The sequence below is a fragment of the Dermacentor variabilis genome, chromosome 10 (genome assembly GCF_050947875.1).
Source record: "Dermacentor variabilis isolate Ectoservices chromosome 10, ASM5094787v1, whole genome shotgun sequence".
Taxonomy (NCBI): Eukaryota; Metazoa; Arthropoda; class Arachnida; order Ixodida; family Ixodidae; genus Dermacentor; species Dermacentor variabilis.
In genome coordinates, this window is record NC_134577.1 from 60,531,388 (window position 1) to 60,549,240 (window position 17,853).

At 46.3% G+C, this 17,853-nt stretch overlaps 1 protein-coding gene across 3 annotated transcripts in view; it reads right to left on the bottom strand.

Annotated features, from left to right (window-relative positions):
* Ptp36E (protein tyrosine phosphatase 36E) overlaps nucleotides 1–17,853 on the bottom strand; it is a 258,657-nt gene that overhangs the window by 9,348 nt on the left and 231,456 nt on the right. For all 3 annotated transcript variants that reach the window (XM_075672825.1, XM_075672824.1, XM_075672823.1), the window contains exons 6-17: nucleotides 17,291–17,327; nucleotides 15,803–15,900; nucleotides 13,700–13,825; nucleotides 12,555–12,706; nucleotides 12,056–12,191; nucleotides 10,961–11,110; nucleotides 10,167–10,266; nucleotides 7,984–8,060; nucleotides 7,199–7,330; nucleotides 5,280–5,408; nucleotides 3,243–3,430; nucleotides 1,760–1,895 (exon numbers count right to left, since the gene is read on the bottom strand). In XM_075672825.1, coding sequence (XP_075528940.1) covers nucleotides 1,760–1,895; nucleotides 3,243–3,430; nucleotides 5,280–5,408; nucleotides 7,199–7,330; nucleotides 7,984–8,060; nucleotides 10,167–10,266; nucleotides 10,961–11,110; nucleotides 12,056–12,191; nucleotides 12,555–12,706; nucleotides 13,700–13,825; nucleotides 15,803–15,900; nucleotides 17,291–17,327 — 1,461 coding nt within the window. The remainder of the gene's footprint in view (nucleotides 1–1,759; nucleotides 1,896–3,242; nucleotides 3,431–5,279; nucleotides 5,409–7,198; nucleotides 7,331–7,983; nucleotides 8,061–10,166; nucleotides 10,267–10,960; nucleotides 11,111–12,055; nucleotides 12,192–12,554; nucleotides 12,707–13,699; nucleotides 13,826–15,802; nucleotides 15,901–17,290; nucleotides 17,328–17,853) is intronic.

A 17,853-nucleotide genomic window follows, 5' to 3' on the forward strand; every position in this document is an offset into this window, starting at 1 on the left:
TAATCGTGGAGATTGGCGTCGAACCGAGAGCCCCGGGACATTATATCGAACCAAATATTACATTCAAAAGAAAAAGAAATCGGGACGGCCACTCTGTGGCAAAAGCGATGGCTGTGGCTTGGCAGGGCTTAGAGGGCATCACGTGGGGAACAGCAGCATAATGCATACTAAGATTATTAGTGACTAGTTCGAAGCCGAGTTGTGTACAATGATTTCCAGGTGAAATTAAAACAACAACATCAACAGCAGCAACACCTAACGTAGTACATTACGTTAGCAGCAATGAGGAAACATAAATAGCATGGTCTGCGGCATGTTCCTTTCGTAATTCACAAACAAGTAAAATCGTGCTTTTTTTCGCGCTGCAGGGTGGAGTGACTGATGACAGTCAACACAAAATGAAGAAGAAATATTCGCTACTGAATAAAACATAACCAAAATTGCTACCGAATACGACATGATTTAGAATAAGAGCAGCACTGTGGGCTAGCCACTGCAGCGTGCATTGGACGCGAAAACATACCGGGACACCATACACAAGTCACGACGAAGTCGCACCTTATATGTTTCGAGCACAACGTTATCCATAATGCAACGTCTTGGCCTGAAGCAAACTCGTCTCTGCGGTATATAAAGTAATGCAAATGCCACTGACGCACGCGGGACTGGTTTCCTTCCGACAATGTATTCCGCCACGCGCTTGTTTGTTGGCACCGTTGGTCAGAATGTTTACACGCGACGGGCACGGCTCACACGAGCAGGCCTCGCAAGGCGCGTTAAAATGCACCAATTCCAAATTGAATTCATTTAGCTTGTTTGAATAGTCTCTCATAATGTTCTTTCATTTAGCCTGACTGCTTAGTTCAGCACTCCTCCCATTTTACGGCTTCTTTTGTTCGTTGTTTCTCACGTTTGAATAATTGTTTCACTTGCAAAGGCTTCTGCCGCGCCGTTCTTGTGCTAGCCACAAAGGGGAATATACGTGCTGTAACTGAAGATCATCATCGGCATGATGGTCATCAACATTATCATGGCATGCAAGAAGCTTCAAGGCGTGGAGGAAGGATAAAAAAAAAATCTATGAGGGCGCATCACGTCAGGCAGCACGCCAACCTCCTCGGACACCGCCCCTCCTATCCGTTACATGTGTGCACGCTCACTCTCGCAAAGTACGGCCTCTGCGGTTGCCGGATCTCTCAAGGCAGTGGTTGTTTCACGGTAACATTTAGCGAAGCCCTAGCCACGACCGGCCATCGCCGGCCGCTCGACTCACAGCACTAGTCGCGCGCTTGGCAGATAGAAATTGCCACTTGCCTGTCACGTAGCGAGGGCCTATTTTGCGAGAGTTTTGCCCTTATATATATATATAATGTTTCGGTTTCAAGACTGTGGCGCCATGTTCCCTCCTAGCACTGCTCCTTTCTTAATGATTCAAGCACTCTGAATAAAGTTTGAACCCTGTGGCGCGTGTATCTTGTCCCCCCAAAAGAAACGAATAGTAATACGTCTTGCTTGCGCTTCCGTTTTCTTTTTCCTGAAACTATGCACTTGCTACTTTTCAGTCGAGAACGCTACGACACGCCGGTATATCGGCCACGCCGTTCGGGTTCCGGGAGAACTGGGCGCGCAGCGCTAAAGAAACGAACGTATATAACGGTTATCGTTTGGGGGCAAGATGAACCTCAAAGGGTACAAACGTTTCTTAGAGTGGAGGAACGACGACGAGAGAGAGGGAGTCCCGTTCAACACGTATACTCGCCATGTTCTCGACGAGCTGCGGCCGATGCCTTCGCACCGTCCTGACTGCCTGGAAGACGTCGACCTCCCCGTGCTCCACGACCTGCTCGATGGCAACGTTGGCAGCGCAGTAGACGCCGGCGCGACTCTTGCCGTTCCTGCGGTAAAATTAAACGAGGGGCGCGCGACGTCACGGCCGAGTGTCAGCCGGCCAAAAGGGCGGCCGAAGTACGCGTACCCAGGAGCCTACACTGTAAAATAATTTACACCCTTAAAAGTGAAAAAGGGTGCAAGTGTGTCTATAACTCACATCCTTACGGTGTGATTTATGCAACTAACATCCTATGGGGTGGGAGTTATAGGCACATTTACACCCTTTTATCACTTTTAAGGGTGTAAATTATCTTACAGTGTACCTCACAGTCTTGTGCGTGTCCGCGCGTGTGATTTTCTGTTCAAATTCTGTTTGCTTGCAGTGTGGGCGTCATCTCTTTGGTGCATTCACTGCAATACATCTGTGTCTTTATTTGTATATTTTTATCTGCATTTTTGGTACGTTAATCGATTGTGCCGTGCTTGAGGTACTTTCCTTGTTTGCGTATGTTTTCACTAATGTTGCTATATATACATTTGATGCTCCACCCTCCTTCTCCCCCCCCCCCCCCCGCTTAATCTATGTCCCACTTTGGTTCTGTAACGCATAATTAAATGAATGATTAATAAATATTGTCACGTCATCACGTCATTGTTGTCACGTCATTAAATTAAGTTTCATTCGCACTTCCGTGAAGTCCATCACGACAGGAAAAAACAACACAGTGCCAGACAGCCATGTCCAAAGTTTGAGCGAGGAGGAAAGAAATAAACTAGGAGTGCGCACTGCGTCACGCAGTCAGCTTTGGAAAGTCAACGCTCTCGTGAACACAACCCCCCCCCCCCCCCCCATTTGCCTTTTTTCTCTCCAAAAAAAAAAGTCGGCCCCACACGTGTCTCTGGGCTCAGCAGACTCAACCCAGTGAGCTTGGCTCCCGGTATGGGTTGTAATCGACGCGAACGTTTTCAGGTACCTTGCCAACCGCTCTGCACATATTTTTCACAATATGTTAGCTGTGTTCTGTCAGTTGTGTTGCAACGTGTGCATTTTGCTCCTTTTTTGAACGTGTCAGGGCGACAGCCTCAGGTTGTGTTGTCGCATCCGTTGCCTTTTCCGAAGGGTGTGCGCTAAACGCAGCAGTAGAAGAACCCCACGAAAACTACAGCGCACTAGAGTGCCCTATTCTAGAAGACTTAGCATAAACTTCGCGCGACGTGGTCACGTGCCGGGCCAAGCTTATTTTTTTATTTTTTGCTTCAGTTTTGTTACATAATGCTTCCTCCTAGTTATTTTCCTACCTCCATGACACTTACGCCAACTTTTTCGACCTGCGACATTCTTCGAAAGTCAACCCGTCGGTACATGTTATTCTTAGCACTGTTCTCCTCCGTACTGAGTTAGTGGAGCTCACGTGGATATGACGAGAACGGGGCCGTAGGTGGTCCTCTGGCGCCATCTCTCGACCATGTTCATGAGCTCGACCAGGGTGTTCGTGGAGGTGGGCACCTTGTGGCGTTCGGGCCAGCAGGTGATCTGGAAGATCTGCGTCGTTTTCGGCTCGGCCTTGACGCCCGCCATCAGCTCCGTCAGGGAGACCACCTGTCGTGGAGTGAATTAGGACGCGCGCGTTGCCTGCAAGTTCGTCCAGGAGCCGCAACTCTGTAGAAACAGCCTGAAGCTACCACGATATCCTTCCGCCTAAAAATATTTATGAAAACTTTTTTCCAATTTTTATTTTAAAATATATATAAATTTGGTAGTGATATCGTTCAATTGCTTGGTCTAAGCACACTGCGCTTGTCGACCAGCGAGGCAGCAGATAGAGCATCTAAATGTATATAACAAAAGTGAGCCACAGACTTACTGTTTAAGCATCACCCCATGCTACTCATTATTTTTTCTAAATTCGACAATTCCAAATGATATTCCAGGTGTATATAACAGCATATTACAAAAGACCGGATTTTATACACAGAGATCAATGATGTGTTAAAAAAAATAATACAGAAAAAGTGTAAGAAAAGATGAGAGTTATTGATGTCAGTGTACTTGAAGTCCATATCTCTTAACAAGACACCAGCGATGTGCGAATATCTGAATACTAATTGAATGACAGAGACTGTTCAAGAGCATTCCCTATTCGAAGCTGTCAAATATTGGTTTCGAATATACAAGGGATAGAAGTATTCATCAGAGTCGCGAGGGAAACAGAACGATCGATTTAAGGACTTTTCCGAATAATTCTGCCGCAGGATAGCTCAGGGTATTGCGCAGGGGCCATAATTTCGGAACGAGAGCAGTGGCTCCATAATTTTTATTCAGTCATTCAATAAGAGTGGCTCGCTTTTAAGCAGCCTATACACAGTTTCTTACTCGGTCAGTATCACTAAATTTTCACTCCTTCAGAACAATGTGTGGTGCTGAAATATTACACGTCTTCCGCAACCACAACGACACAGTGCGCGCATCTGTAGACAGGCTGTTCACCAGCTTGTTTGATTGATGTTGTTGCCACGGTGCCCAAGGTAACTGAAATCAGTTATCATTAAGAAACTTCACAGGTATTGTGACGTCCAATTGCAAACTGTATTACATGCATGTGTCTACGTATGCCTGGTTTCGTTGTTTTTTTTTTTTTTAATGAAACGGACCCCATGGAAACTTCGCATTTGATGTAGCTTCAAAAATCAACAAATATTCAATATTCCGGAGTGATTACACTGGAATACTCGCATTCATTAGGTTTTCAAATTTCACTATTCGAACACCCCTACAAATTATATATTTGGGAAGATAAACTCCGCGGATAGCAGGTTGCAGAATCGCGTAGACGGCCTGGTGTTTGTAGATAATTTTCATACTGCGCATGGACACATTTCGCTTCGCGTTAACCGTAGATATAAAAGTAACTGTACCATTTTCCTGTACTAATATTCGTGGTCATTCGATTTCGAGAACTTGCGTCGAGGTGCAACAGCCTTCCCGCGAGACCACTACTCCGAAGAGAATGTTAATTTTATGATCGCTCTTACGAATGCTAATTATAGCATGCATACGAATCCTGTTAGGTCGTTTTCTCTCGCACACTCGTTACACATTTCGCCTAGATTACGTTTCTTATGTTTACGGCAAAAACGCACGCACACATGCTGCACACAGGAAGAACAGACAATCACGAGCTCAGCGCAGCGCGCAGTGTGTAAAACATGGCAGTGCGCGCAGGCTCTGAACTAAGCCTGCAAGATTCGCTTGCTCCGTTGGAGCAGCGTTGAGGCGCCCGATATTCGGGCCATTGTGGAACTTCTCGAACTTCGTCGTAAAAGGTAGACGGCTAGGCCCCACATCGCCACACCCCCAACTATATCTAAAGAACTAATTCGTCGCACCACTTCGGAGGCTACGCCACGAAGTCATTCCTTGACGAACAGCGTAGCCAGCCGCAACTTGCCTTCTTGTTTATCCTGAAAATCCACGTCTTGATTTTCGGGTAGTGGTTGTACGAGACCACGTCCACCGTGAAGACAGGGCCGTACTTTTTGCGCTTCTCCTTCTCCGTCGGCCAGAAGGAAGGGTACGCCTGGAAAATAAAATGAAATGTAGACTTCGCACACTGAAGAAAAAAAATGAAACAAGAAAAAGGAGTTGTCGAGCGATAATATCTTTTTTTCTCGAGTAACTGACGTCCCGAAAGAAATGAAGCTGAACCGCCGCCGACTTAGGAGGGGCGTCGTAAACCATTAGCTTATATAGAACATAAAAGGAAACGCTTTTCTCACCCCCGCAGCGAGATTAGGATGGGTAATTTTTTTTTTCCGTGCAGATACTGGTCGACGTGAATCCTCGTGTTACTCGTTTTAGCATAAAGCCTGAACGTCCTGCCTAATTTCAATGAAAACCACATTATCGATACTCCATCGAAAGTAATATTTTCGTCGGCTACAATCAGCTCTTTTTATTTCTTTTGTGTTAGCCTAGCATTTACATTAGCAGAGCGAAAGTACTTGAGAGGAGTCCAAAGGACAAGTCACCACTTCACACGTGAAGTATCCTTGCTGGTACAAAGCTGCGGACCCTGCCCCTCCCAGAAGCTCTATGTCTCGTTTTCCTTAATCTTTCTTGATTAACAAACGCACGGTTTTCTAGAACTACGAGCGGCGACCGTTTTCTGCACTAGACTATCGAGCGGACCTCTAGAAGCACTGATGCTCAGCGAAATTTTCAATGCACTAACAACCAGCGTCTGCGAAATATTTCACGCATTTCTCCTGTACAACTGCGACATCTTCAACGTATTGGCATCGCGCGGAACATTCGATGGTTGCAAAAGTCAAGACGACGACGCGCTATGTGGTGCCTTCACTTCGAACGCCGTAGATTCAAAAGCGCGACTGGGCCGATCCTGGCAACATGACGCAAGGTGTGTCCTCGTGAATGCTTTGATGCGAACGCATTAGACATAAAAAACCTATTTATTTATTTATTTATTTATTTATTTATTTGCTTGTTTGTTTGTTTAAGCACAATCTACGTCAAATGGCACTAAATAGGGGAGTGGTTATTGCAATATAAAGCGAGAAAACAATAAGAAATAAATATATGAATATAAAAACACCAGCGATGAGAAAACAAAGAAAAATTCAAATTATAGAACAACGACTATTGCTTTGTGATGCAGTGTGAGATTGAGGCATTGAAGAAAGCATGGTGTTTTGGAATAGCTGCAACTGACGCGGGAAGGTGATCCCGCTCGTTCGACGTGCGTGGCAGGCAAGAATTAGCAAACGAAGTCGTCAGCCAATGTGGAACACCGATTTCATAGCTGCGACCTAGTTTATGTTAAATGTGCTGTGGGGAAAAGATTAGCTGCTTACGCAGACCAGGCACGTGCCCCACCTCCTCCCCCCTCGAAAGCAATTTCTGGCCCCACCACTGCGTCAGAGTGATGGCACAAGTATTGAAATAGGTTTCAACGAGATAACTTACGGTGGTATGCTACAGGTGTTAGATTGAGGCGGGAGAGAGATAAACTTATTGTGTCCTTGATGCGGTCCGGGGGTGGCGGGGGTTGGGAGACTAAACCCCAAGTCCCCTGCCCCCCCCCCCCTTACTCAGACGGCGGCCAATCCTAGCTTTCTGACGGTGTCTTCAGCAATCCTACTTCACTGAATTTATGCTGGCGATGATCAGACAGCATAAGGCGACCAAATAGCATGTATGGTCGCACGCCTGCGACGTGTGTGGCCAAGAATGAAGGAAACCGGAACTATTATTTTCTGTCCAGATAGCACGTCTCTTCCTGGAGAGGTTCTGGCTGGACCGTTACCGTAAGGCATAAATCAATGACGTCATCGCGCCACTCGCACTCACGTTCGAAGGCGGAGGATTGCAGAGGACGATCACGGAGTTGCAGTCGTGGTCGTAGACGAGCGACCACAGGTCCTGCGCCGTCCGGACCATGGGCCACTCTGTCACGATGTACTCCTTGGAGCGGCTGTAGCCCTGGACATGCCGACGATATGTGGCCATAACTCGTAAACGACAAATTCGTAAAAGCACAAAGCTCAAGGCGCGCATTCAATTCCGCAAGCGCTATTACGTAGAAATCTTTTTTTTGGGGACGTAACTAAATTGATATTTAACAGAGGCGGAGTCTGGAACTTAACATTTTCAATTTCTGGGGTCTCACGAGCCAGAGTCCAGATCTGATTGTGAAGCGCGCCGAAGTGTTGGACTCCGGATGATTTTGGACCACCTGGTGGTTCCTTTTACGTGCACCCAATGCGCGGCCCGCAAGAACATTCGCATTTTCGCGAGGTCGCTGATTCAGCGCCATAGCCACCAAGTCACCAAGGTGGATTGAGTCCGCAACTAATCCAAAGACGCGAATTTTTGTTTGCTCTTTCTCGCTGGCTTTAGGGCAATGTGTACGCTTAGAAAGCTCATTGGCTATAAATTAGGCTTGCGGGATATATTTCCGCCTTTGTTTTTAGCTATTTCGAACTGGCTTAAGCAATAACGTGATGGTACAGCTAAACTATCCAGAGGAATTTAAATCCGCGCATCATGATTATGCGTAGTAGTTGACTGAGATAAGTTTCTGAGGAAACGACCTGGGATATCACGAAATGTTGTAAACAACAAGCAAAGCTTACGTCGACGAAAACAGCGTTGATGTAGTCAGTGTTGTCGTTGCTCTGGAATGACGTCAGGTACGGCCGAAAGTTATCAGCTGCAAAAAGCAGAAAAGAGAAAAAATAAATGGCATAGATTTCAGAACCATGTCAGACATTTCGCGTGCGAAAGTATGTCGCTATAACTGAAATCTTCAGGCACATCTTCATCATAATAATCGTCAACTGTAGAACAAGGGCCTCTTACTATGGGCTTGCAGTCAGCAACGTAATACTGCAACCGGCTCCACCCTACAACGGCTGCAATTTTCCTAATGTCATCTGTTCATCTAATAGGCGCCGAATACGGGGGGAGAGGTATCCGGGGCCCGAAGACCCTCCGAAGTTTTCCGGCGGGGGCCGAGCCCCCCCTCTCCTGGCGATACCGAAGCCTACCCGCCCCCCTTCCCTAAAGTGTCATTACCAGAGTTCTATTACCTACATCTTTAGAGAGTTTCGTCAACCTTTTCACTTAAATTTTACTGTGGTTAAAGGCTTACTGCTTCATAGCTGGCGCGGGCGCACACGGCATTTTAAATTCATACTTTCCCTTTATTTCTGCAAACGCTGACAGTAGGATCACAATCGCACTAGAAGCACCATCCGCGGCTACCTCCATTCCTATCTTTCTCATTTCAACATTTTTTTTTAATTTCAACTGCGAACACACTATATAAAAATATATACACAGGACAAACTTTACTACCTATATTAAAAAGAAGGAGGTAGCGACTCAACAACTATAACAGTATGGATAAGCTTATGCCCAGATAATTAATATCTTGCTGTATGTTCACCTCGTTTCAAATTGCTTTGCGTGCTTTTTTGATCCTGGAAAAAAGCTGCAGACTTCAGTGACCACTTTTGCAGTCTTTTATCAAAGCATGCAAAATTCACGCGAATGCTATGTGTCCCAGCATTGCTTCTCTTTCCAGTAGGCAATGCTAGCGACACATACAAACGCACATCCGAGAAGTCCTTTTCTTGTAGTCGTCGACTGAAAACGTACGTGAGGTTGACGACTGGACAAGCCCGTTCGAATCATCTGGCAATTTTGCACACTCTCAAAGAACTCCCCCACAAAAGCGATTTGAATAAGACTGCAGAAGACTTCATTAACAGATCAAGTGCCCGAATGAACGTTTTTTTTTTCCCTGATGGCGAAATCATCACATCAGACAACGAACCGATGTCTTTAATAGGAAAGAGAAAGGTGCCAACTTACAAGTCAAAGCAAAGCGTCTGGCTTAGAAAACAATAAAAAAAGTTATACAACTGATCGAAAATGGGCTACACAACAGCGCAAGCAGGGTGAGGCCTTTTGGGTACGCAAAGACGCTTGTTGCGCTAGTTGTAAAACTCCCTTATCTATGCTGTGCATTCTCCTTACCGATTTTTATTCGTCATATGCTGTATTAGCTCCTCACTGACTAAATGCACACTGTTCTTACTGGCTCTCGTGTCCTTTCGCGCTTTCGAAATATCGCGGTCTCTTGTTTATTTATTGATGTATTTGTTGATAAGGTTGTCGATTTGTGCACCTGATAATTTATTACTCTATAATCCTCTATTCGGCTGCCGGAAATAATTGAAAATAATGGCATAATACATGCTTTGACAAGTAATTAAACTATTTCATTATGAAGTCACATTGCCTTCTGTTAATAATTTTAGTCATAACTTATCGTCAGGAAAACATTTGTTCATTGTATCCGTGTATTAAAACTTTCACAAAGCATTACATGACTTCTATCACTGATGTGCATTTGTGCGACTTAATACGCACAAAACAAATATCTCCATAACGTGTTGTAACTGAATCCGCTTGTCGCATGGCTCATGCAAATGACGTCCGTCTCTTGATGGTGCGAGGGGAAGACCCCCTGGTGGGTCTTTAATTAATCCGCAATCCCCCACTACGGCTTGCCTCTTAATCAAATCGTGGTTTTGGCACGTAAAACCACAGAAATAAATTAATTGTCGTCAGTTATCGAGATGTCTGTAAGTGCTGTCATCGGGCGTATATAGAAAGCATTATACTCGATGTGAGGTCTTTCGTCTGCTTTGTAAATAGATAAAAAGATGCAAACGATGGTATCTCGCGCAAGGTGGTTGACAGAAGAGAAAGGAAAGAAAGAGAGATTCTTCAAAAAATTTGGACTTACGGGGCACGGTAGCCACGTCTCGATTCTTGTCTCTGTTTTCGGGCCGATGACCGCCCGCACAGTCCCCGATGGACAGCTTGGACGACATCTTGCAAATTTTCTGCGCAAACGAGACAAGCAGGTAGGAGTGAACACGCCTAGTGTAACGAAAAGAGCGCGAGTACTGACCGGACTTGTGAACATTACAGAAAAAAATATGTAATCGAATACAATTACTCCGAGAAAAAAAAAACGTAACACATCACACTGACCAATTAGTGCCCCACGAAAGCACTTTATATATATATATATATATATATATATATATATATATATATATATGCATTTCATTTACGATTACTTACGTTTAGACGCCGCCCATAAGGAGCAACTGAGCATGTGTTGGCGGGCTAGTTGGTTAAGCATGATTAGAAAGACGGCGCCGAATAAAACAACACACGAGCTGTCTCGTGTCCCCCTTCTTCGTGTGTTGTTTTATTCGGCGCCGTCTTTGTAATAAGGAGCAGCAAGCTATAGGCACAGCAGACTTCGAAGACTGTAACGGGTACCAGAACGATTCCTCTGGAGAATGGAAACGCCCAGCACTCAGCGCTCCCACGTAGAACTACTAACAATGACAATACCAGCTTTATTTGGTTCAGAATAGAAGATCGTTAGAATGACATGGTCTAGATTCGCGACCAGAGGCTACAGCTATGCCCAACCGATGCGCAACTTCGGCGGTCTGACGGAAAACAGGCGCATTCGGCGTGACGCTGCCGAAGGGGGCGAAGAAGCAAGTCAGGTGCGCTTACCTCGTACTCCTTCTGGTACTCGTTGACCTTGGTGATGGGGTTCTTGGCCGACTTGAACTTGAGCTGCTCGGACAGCTCGGACACCGGAAACCACGTCTTGCCGCAGACGTAGGCCTCTTCCAGCGTCTCGTACACGAACTTGTACGCCTCCTGCGGAGGAGAAGGTCCCGAACGTTGTTGACGCTGCATCGCGGACGTCTGTGACCGAGCGGGACTGTAGAACTTGCCTTCGAACTGCAACCGCATTTGCCCGCGTAAGACCATCCTTGTTTAAGGCGCGCACAACCGCGAATTGCAACAAAAACAAGGAGGGTGGAGGGTGGAGGGGGGGGGGCAAATTTGAACAACGCAACGCATGAATGAACGTCTGCGCAGAAGCTGCCTAAGTTGCCGATGGCAACAATGACAGCCGCAAGAAAAATTTAATTAAGATATTTTTGGTCGGTCACGTGTGGTTGCATATCGTGCGCACAAGTTGCCGTGCAGAACGCAACGTCAGCCCCGCAACCACACGCTTCATTCAGCGCGCACACGCACACCCACACATGCACGTGTATGAGTCGAGTAATGCTTATGGCTGCGCTGCTAATTTGTCAATTAATTGCTTTCCGCGCTTGTGTTGCTGTCATGTCCGTTGTCATGACATCTGTAGATATTTTGCAAACCCCCCCTCCCCCCCCCCCACCCAAGCCTTCCACTCTCATTCTAAATCTGCCACTACCTGCTAGTAAGGGTAGGGGGAACCTTGCCAACTTCCATGACAAATCTATTTTTGTCCCTGCTCCCTGCACGCATTCTAAGAGATGCATAAATGAACTAGGTTTCACTCGAGCATAGCAACAAGAAAACACAAAAGGCGCGCGTCGGCACCTTCGACTGGCGCCTGCATAAAAAAATAAATAAAGAAGAACGCTCGCAAACAGGTGTCTGTCGTTCATTTCTAAAGCTTTCACACAACAGATCTTGCTTCGCGCGCTTACTTAACACGAACTCGCGAACTTATCCGGGAAAGGCACCGCACGCACGCTGAACACAGCACGACGGCCGGGCCTGCCTTGCCCGGGAGATAGGCACAGAGGAAGCAGCGCGACGTACCACGGTGTCGACCATTCCTTTCCTCGCGGCGCGCAGCTTCTTGGTGTAGCCGAACACGTCGTACTCGCCGTCTTCGTCCGCCAGCTCCAGGTTGGCGTCGATGCACATGTAGGTGCCCGTGCGGCCGCATCCGTCACTGCAAGGAGCGGGTCGGAGGGACAGCTGTACAGCGAATCCGCACGAGAAACGCGTGGTACACGCGGCGTACCGGTACCTCCGGAAGCCGCAGCTATGACGGCAGCCAGAAAAAAAAAATTTTCATGCAAGGCGGCAGCTTTCGTAGCTCAAACTATGGCACAACGCAGCAACAGGGAAAGACAAATGCACCGTTTAAAAGGGTTTGTGCCTATCTCGAACGTGGAAAATGCCGTTCAAACGTCACGCACAGTGAGAGTCTGTGTAAGCTAAGCCTTCGCATGGTTTTAGCTATAAAGCCATGCGCAGGCTAGCTTTATAGCTCCCCCCCCCCCCTTGAGAGCGGAGTCTCGAGCGCCCATACCTGCAGTGGACGATGGTTGGTCCGATCGCTGACCAGCGGTCGGTGAACGTCCGCACCCTTCGCCGGAAGTCCAGCAGGGCGTTGGTGAACGGCTGCGTGTGGGACGCCCAGCTCGTGAAGTGAAGCTGGAACACGTCGCGCTCCTCCTCGCCCTGCGAGAAGCAGCGGAGAGAGAGTCTCGACGCGGGAGAAATAGCCCAGCATCATCCGTTGCTTATTGCAAGAAGGTAGCATTCATTCGAAGAACGCTCCCTCCGGCAACTGATATATATGATTGGATGTGTTGCTTCCTTGTCCACCTGCTCTTCGTAGGCATTGCCCTTCAGGTTGTCGTTGTTTCTTGTGGGTAATTAATAATCTTGTCTCCCTTTTCTTGCGCCCACAACAAAAGACTAATTGTGTTCAAAACACGATAAACAAGAGCTTCCTTTAACGAATCGCTTTACCTCCTATCAGGAGCCTACCAAATGAGACTACGACGACGCTGCTGCGGCTGCTGCTGCTGATGATGACGATTACGATGATTACGACGACGACGACGATTACGATGATTACGACGACGACGACGACGACGATGATGATGATGATGATGATGATGATGATGATGCGGTGTTTTCTTGTGCAAGGGCAAGACGTGGTTAAAGAGGGCTGACCAAGTGGTTTTGAGAGAAATGAGTCACGAAGTGAGAGCATCAACGGAAGAGCCTACCCTATTGAAAGCGAAATAAAGTGGTCTGTGGGTTTTCTAGGGAATTGAAATGGACTGCTTCGCTTTTTTACGGAATGCTTTTTTTGCCCCTATAATGCCCAAACGCACGTCCAAATCAAGGAGAACTACAACTTGTTCAGCTTTACGTTTAGCAATAGAGAGTAGATATCTATGAACAAAAACAATTGCAATGCTATGGGATTCACCTTAATTAGTACAATGTTTAAACAAGTTATTAGTATGCTAAACTTTCCACAGCTAAAAACTCTCCAGCGTATCGAAATCCTAACATAGGTTATGCGTTAAGAGGAAGTCTTAGCTCAGGGCCAATGCCAATTTCGATTCTGAAGTACATTTGTAGCGGAACGCCTTTATACGGACTGTTTACAAAAACGATTCGGAGGTTTAAGTCAGGCTCGCGCGTCGACATACTCGCCTTTCGTAGCCTCAGCGTTCGAATGACGAAGTTGGCCATGGTGTCCTCGGAGAGGAGCGTCACTTCGATGACGCCATACTTTTCGGGCTTGTCCAGCTCCATGGGCCAGTACTGGCAGCACATCACCTGCGAGCCCGTGTGCAGAGCGCAGGTTGACATTGTCCACGGTAGCTTAGTTGGCAAAAGCATTGCAATCGCAGTGAGCAAGATGTGGGGACGGCTCCCGCCATCGACAAGTTATCTCGTCTGCTTTCGTTTGCTTTTGCCTTACTATTTGGACAAACTTGGAGGTTACCAAAGGCGCTTGAGGAAGAACAAAAAGTCGGCGGGGATTTAGCGTTAACTGCGATTGAAATGAGCTGGCAGCACGTCGCAATTCTATGAGGTACCGGATCTATGGTTTGAAACCGCGCCCGCCACGGAAGGAAAGAAAAAGTGGAGAAGGAAAGGCAGAGAGGTCAACCAGTTTAGCTCAACCGGTTTGCTACCCTACACATGGGTGCGGGATGGGGGGATGAAAGATGGGGAGGAGAGAGAGAGAGCGCAGAGCGTCACACATCGTCAGTTACAGTCCGTCACTTGCGTGGTACGTGACATCACTGTCACAGCCGCTTGCACCACATTGCAGATGGTCGTTCAGGAGCTCGCTTCACACGCTTCTTGCCTCTTTGAGGAGAGAAGTGGAAATACATTATATATATATATATATATATATATATATATATATATATATATATATATATATATATATTACATAGGGGTGGGGGGGGCGTTGTATTACGGCCATGCGCACCCTTTCTTGAAAGCGATCTGCGTCGGGAGTTGAGTCTAGGTGCGACGACGGCTCATAACTTTGTGCGTGTTGCTTTCCCGCCGCCCAGTTTGCGTTGAAGCGACACACAGCACGACGGTCACTTCGCTCGGTGCTGCTGCCGCGCTTCTTCACGCTAGCGTTTCGACAGCGACTGTCCGCGGTCATCGCGTGTGGCGTGTTCATGTTAGCCTGTGCGCGCTGACACCATGCTTGTTAGACTACATAGTACGCGAATGCTTGCAAGTTTATACGGCCCACAAAACTACCATCCTAATTTCTTATAGCCGCCTACGCATTCGATATCACAATCGATGGTTCGACTTTCGGGCGAAACTGCGACTTCATCAGTGCTTTATATAGGGGCTGCTGTTTAAATGGCGAATTCAAAGGCCGTCGCGTTTTAACGCGTCCTCCTCCATTTTCTTTTTTATCTTCAAAGTCGCAGGTGATTCGAGACATTTATCATCGAAATTCAACGGTAAGATGCAAGCAACATCGAAGCTGAGTACCGCGGGGTGCGCGCAGAAAAGGCGGCCCCGCTCTCGTACCAGACCGAAACCCACCGTGACGGGAAGCTGCGAGGAAGTTGGGAAGATGAACGTCTCGGCCAGTCGCGGCACCTACTGATTACGGCGCGCTTTGCCTTTCAAGCACGTGCCGTCTAGAGTCTGGGGCCAGGATTTGCCGCGGCACGCTATCATTCAAACTCCGCCCCCACGCTTCCATGCCGTCTGCGGCTCGGCGAGACGTGCTCAAACTCGATATGCCTGGATTTGGCCTAGAATTTCGATGATGAATGTCCGAAGTTACGCGCGCTTTCTTTTTTTTTTTTGGATTTCCGAGAAAAAAAAATTAGCTTGCCATAAATTGTGACGCCCTACCAGTTTTTCACATAGGCAACTGCCCTCACGTTAAAGATGAAAGTTAAATTAACCATATTTGGTTAATTAATGTCTTCAGAGTAGCTTAAGCGGGCGCGAAAGTTTTTCCGCCTCGCCGTAGAGCTCGTATGTGAAGACGACAGGTGTCTAACGCTCAAAGCGTCTTCATTAAAAATATGCATTGTAAAAAAAGCACCCTGTGAATATATATATATATATATATATATATATATATATATATATATATATATATATATATATATATACCCGCCCACTGATACTTTGGAAAGGCGGGCAATCGATCGATTTTTTCTCAGGAAACCACACTAGCACACCTCTTTGTTGACTACTATGAACGCTCTCAGATGGCTGAAGCTTAAATCGCGCTTGTCTTTGTCAAAATCTTACCCGTATGAAATCGAACACTTTGGTGAGCATGACGACGACGTAGCACTTTTTCTCCCAAACCATCCGCCAGAAGTCGCTAATGGTGTCCTCATTTGGACCTGCAAGAACAACAAAATCAACTGTGCATACAGGCTCCTTTTCTCTGCTTTTTGTTTTTTTACTCTTTAACCATTAAAATTTTCGTATCGAATTTCCGCCAATTACCCCTGTTCTGCGTATCATATCGACCGCAAATAAAGACGGGGACATTGGAAGAGAACACAAGAACTACACGGGCGGTCAGTCACATAACAGTCGTAGTGCTTAACTGCAGCTGTCCGATGTCTGCTTGCGATATACTTCAAATTATGGGGTTTTTACGTGCCAAAACCATTTTCTGATTATGAGGCACGCCGTAGTGGAGGACTCCGGAAATTTCGACCACCTGGGGTTCCCTAACATGCACCTAAATCTAACTGATATATTTGATGTATATTTGATATATTTGAAGACGACCATGTGCACAGGGGACAGCTACACTTTCGTGCGTGCCACCACCCTACATAAGCCTACATTGCACCCCGGACGATGATAGCGATCTATTGACTTAATATCTTGTAGCTTATTAGGATACTCTTAGCAAAAGAGCTCGTGAAAAAAATTTGAACGATTGCTACGGTTCTTATAAGGCGCCAACAAACGATTCGGGGACAGTGATGACTATTTCAACTGGAACATGACACATTTTTATTTTTATTTTTTTGTAAAAGCAACGTCGAGTGCCATAACAATACGACCAAACAACTTTACCTGCGATTACCGACTCTGAAACATGTAAAAGTTAGCGAACTTGAAGTAATTTTAACGTCAATACCACATTCGTCGAGGTCTAATTTTTCCCCGCATCCCCCAAATGATATCGCGTTTTCTCTGAGGCTTTATTGAAGCAGTTTCCTTTCATTTTAGAGCATGGATTACACATACTCTAACTATATCTTAACAAACTACATCCTTAAATGCCTTCCTTTAGTTTTTTGACTTGGTATTATCCGAGTTGTGAACGTGAAGCGAGAGACCACGCAAGTCACCATCCGTTGAACTCAGTGCTTCTTATTTCGCCTATGAAAAATAAAAAATGCGTACCACACAGGCAATACCCTGAAAATGACAATGTTCTTTTTTTTCTCTTTAACAATTTCCCGCTCCAGAAAGACGGGCGTACTTAAAACGCGCCTTAATATATGCAGGGACAATCTTTAACGATGTCTCCACGCTTTTGTAGTCCAGTTTACACGAAAAAAACAAAAGTGCAGGGCTTCAGGTCTAACGCATCTTGGGTACCTCTGCTCTTGTCACGAATCTTAGGTCTCCCCAGCCATGCTCGAAGATATTTTTTTTTGCTCGACTCCTTAGCAAAGTGCTAGTAAAAATGTGGCCCGCTAACGACGTAGGTCGTTCCGTCCGAACAAATAACAAGCACGCATGCAGCCTCGCGAACTTCATTCTTACCTTGAGCCGCTATGTAGGCGTTCGGCTTCAGAATACTCTGAAAAAAAAGAGAAAAAAAGACAGAGAGTAGGACAATCGCTTGGATGTGAAAGCACTGCTGGAAAATTCCATTCAAGAACTTCGACTCGACTAAGAAATTAGCCTTCTTTCACGAGAGCTCGCGACACCGCTTTTATGGCGGGAGAACGATGGTTTGCGAACTCAACAGAGCGGCCCTGCTCGTATGAATATCTTTCTTTAGCACTAATGGTGAGGTTTGCGCTTCGCCATTGTCAAACAAGAAAGCAAGGTCTAGTGCAAGCAAATGGCAGAAAATTATCGGGTAATGTGCAATGCTTGCTGAATCAACTATATTATGTCTTGCACAAGTTATAACACGACCGCCGCGTTTCTCGCAGTTACGTCACCCACGTGACATCAATACGCGCCAATCGCTAATAGCTTCGGAAAAGCGTGCTGTGGATTTAGATGCAAGGGTCATTGTTCACCAAGTTTCAAATTCAATGCAGATTCATTGGACATATAAAGCATTTTCCGGAACTGCGCAATGTTTGTGGAAAGAA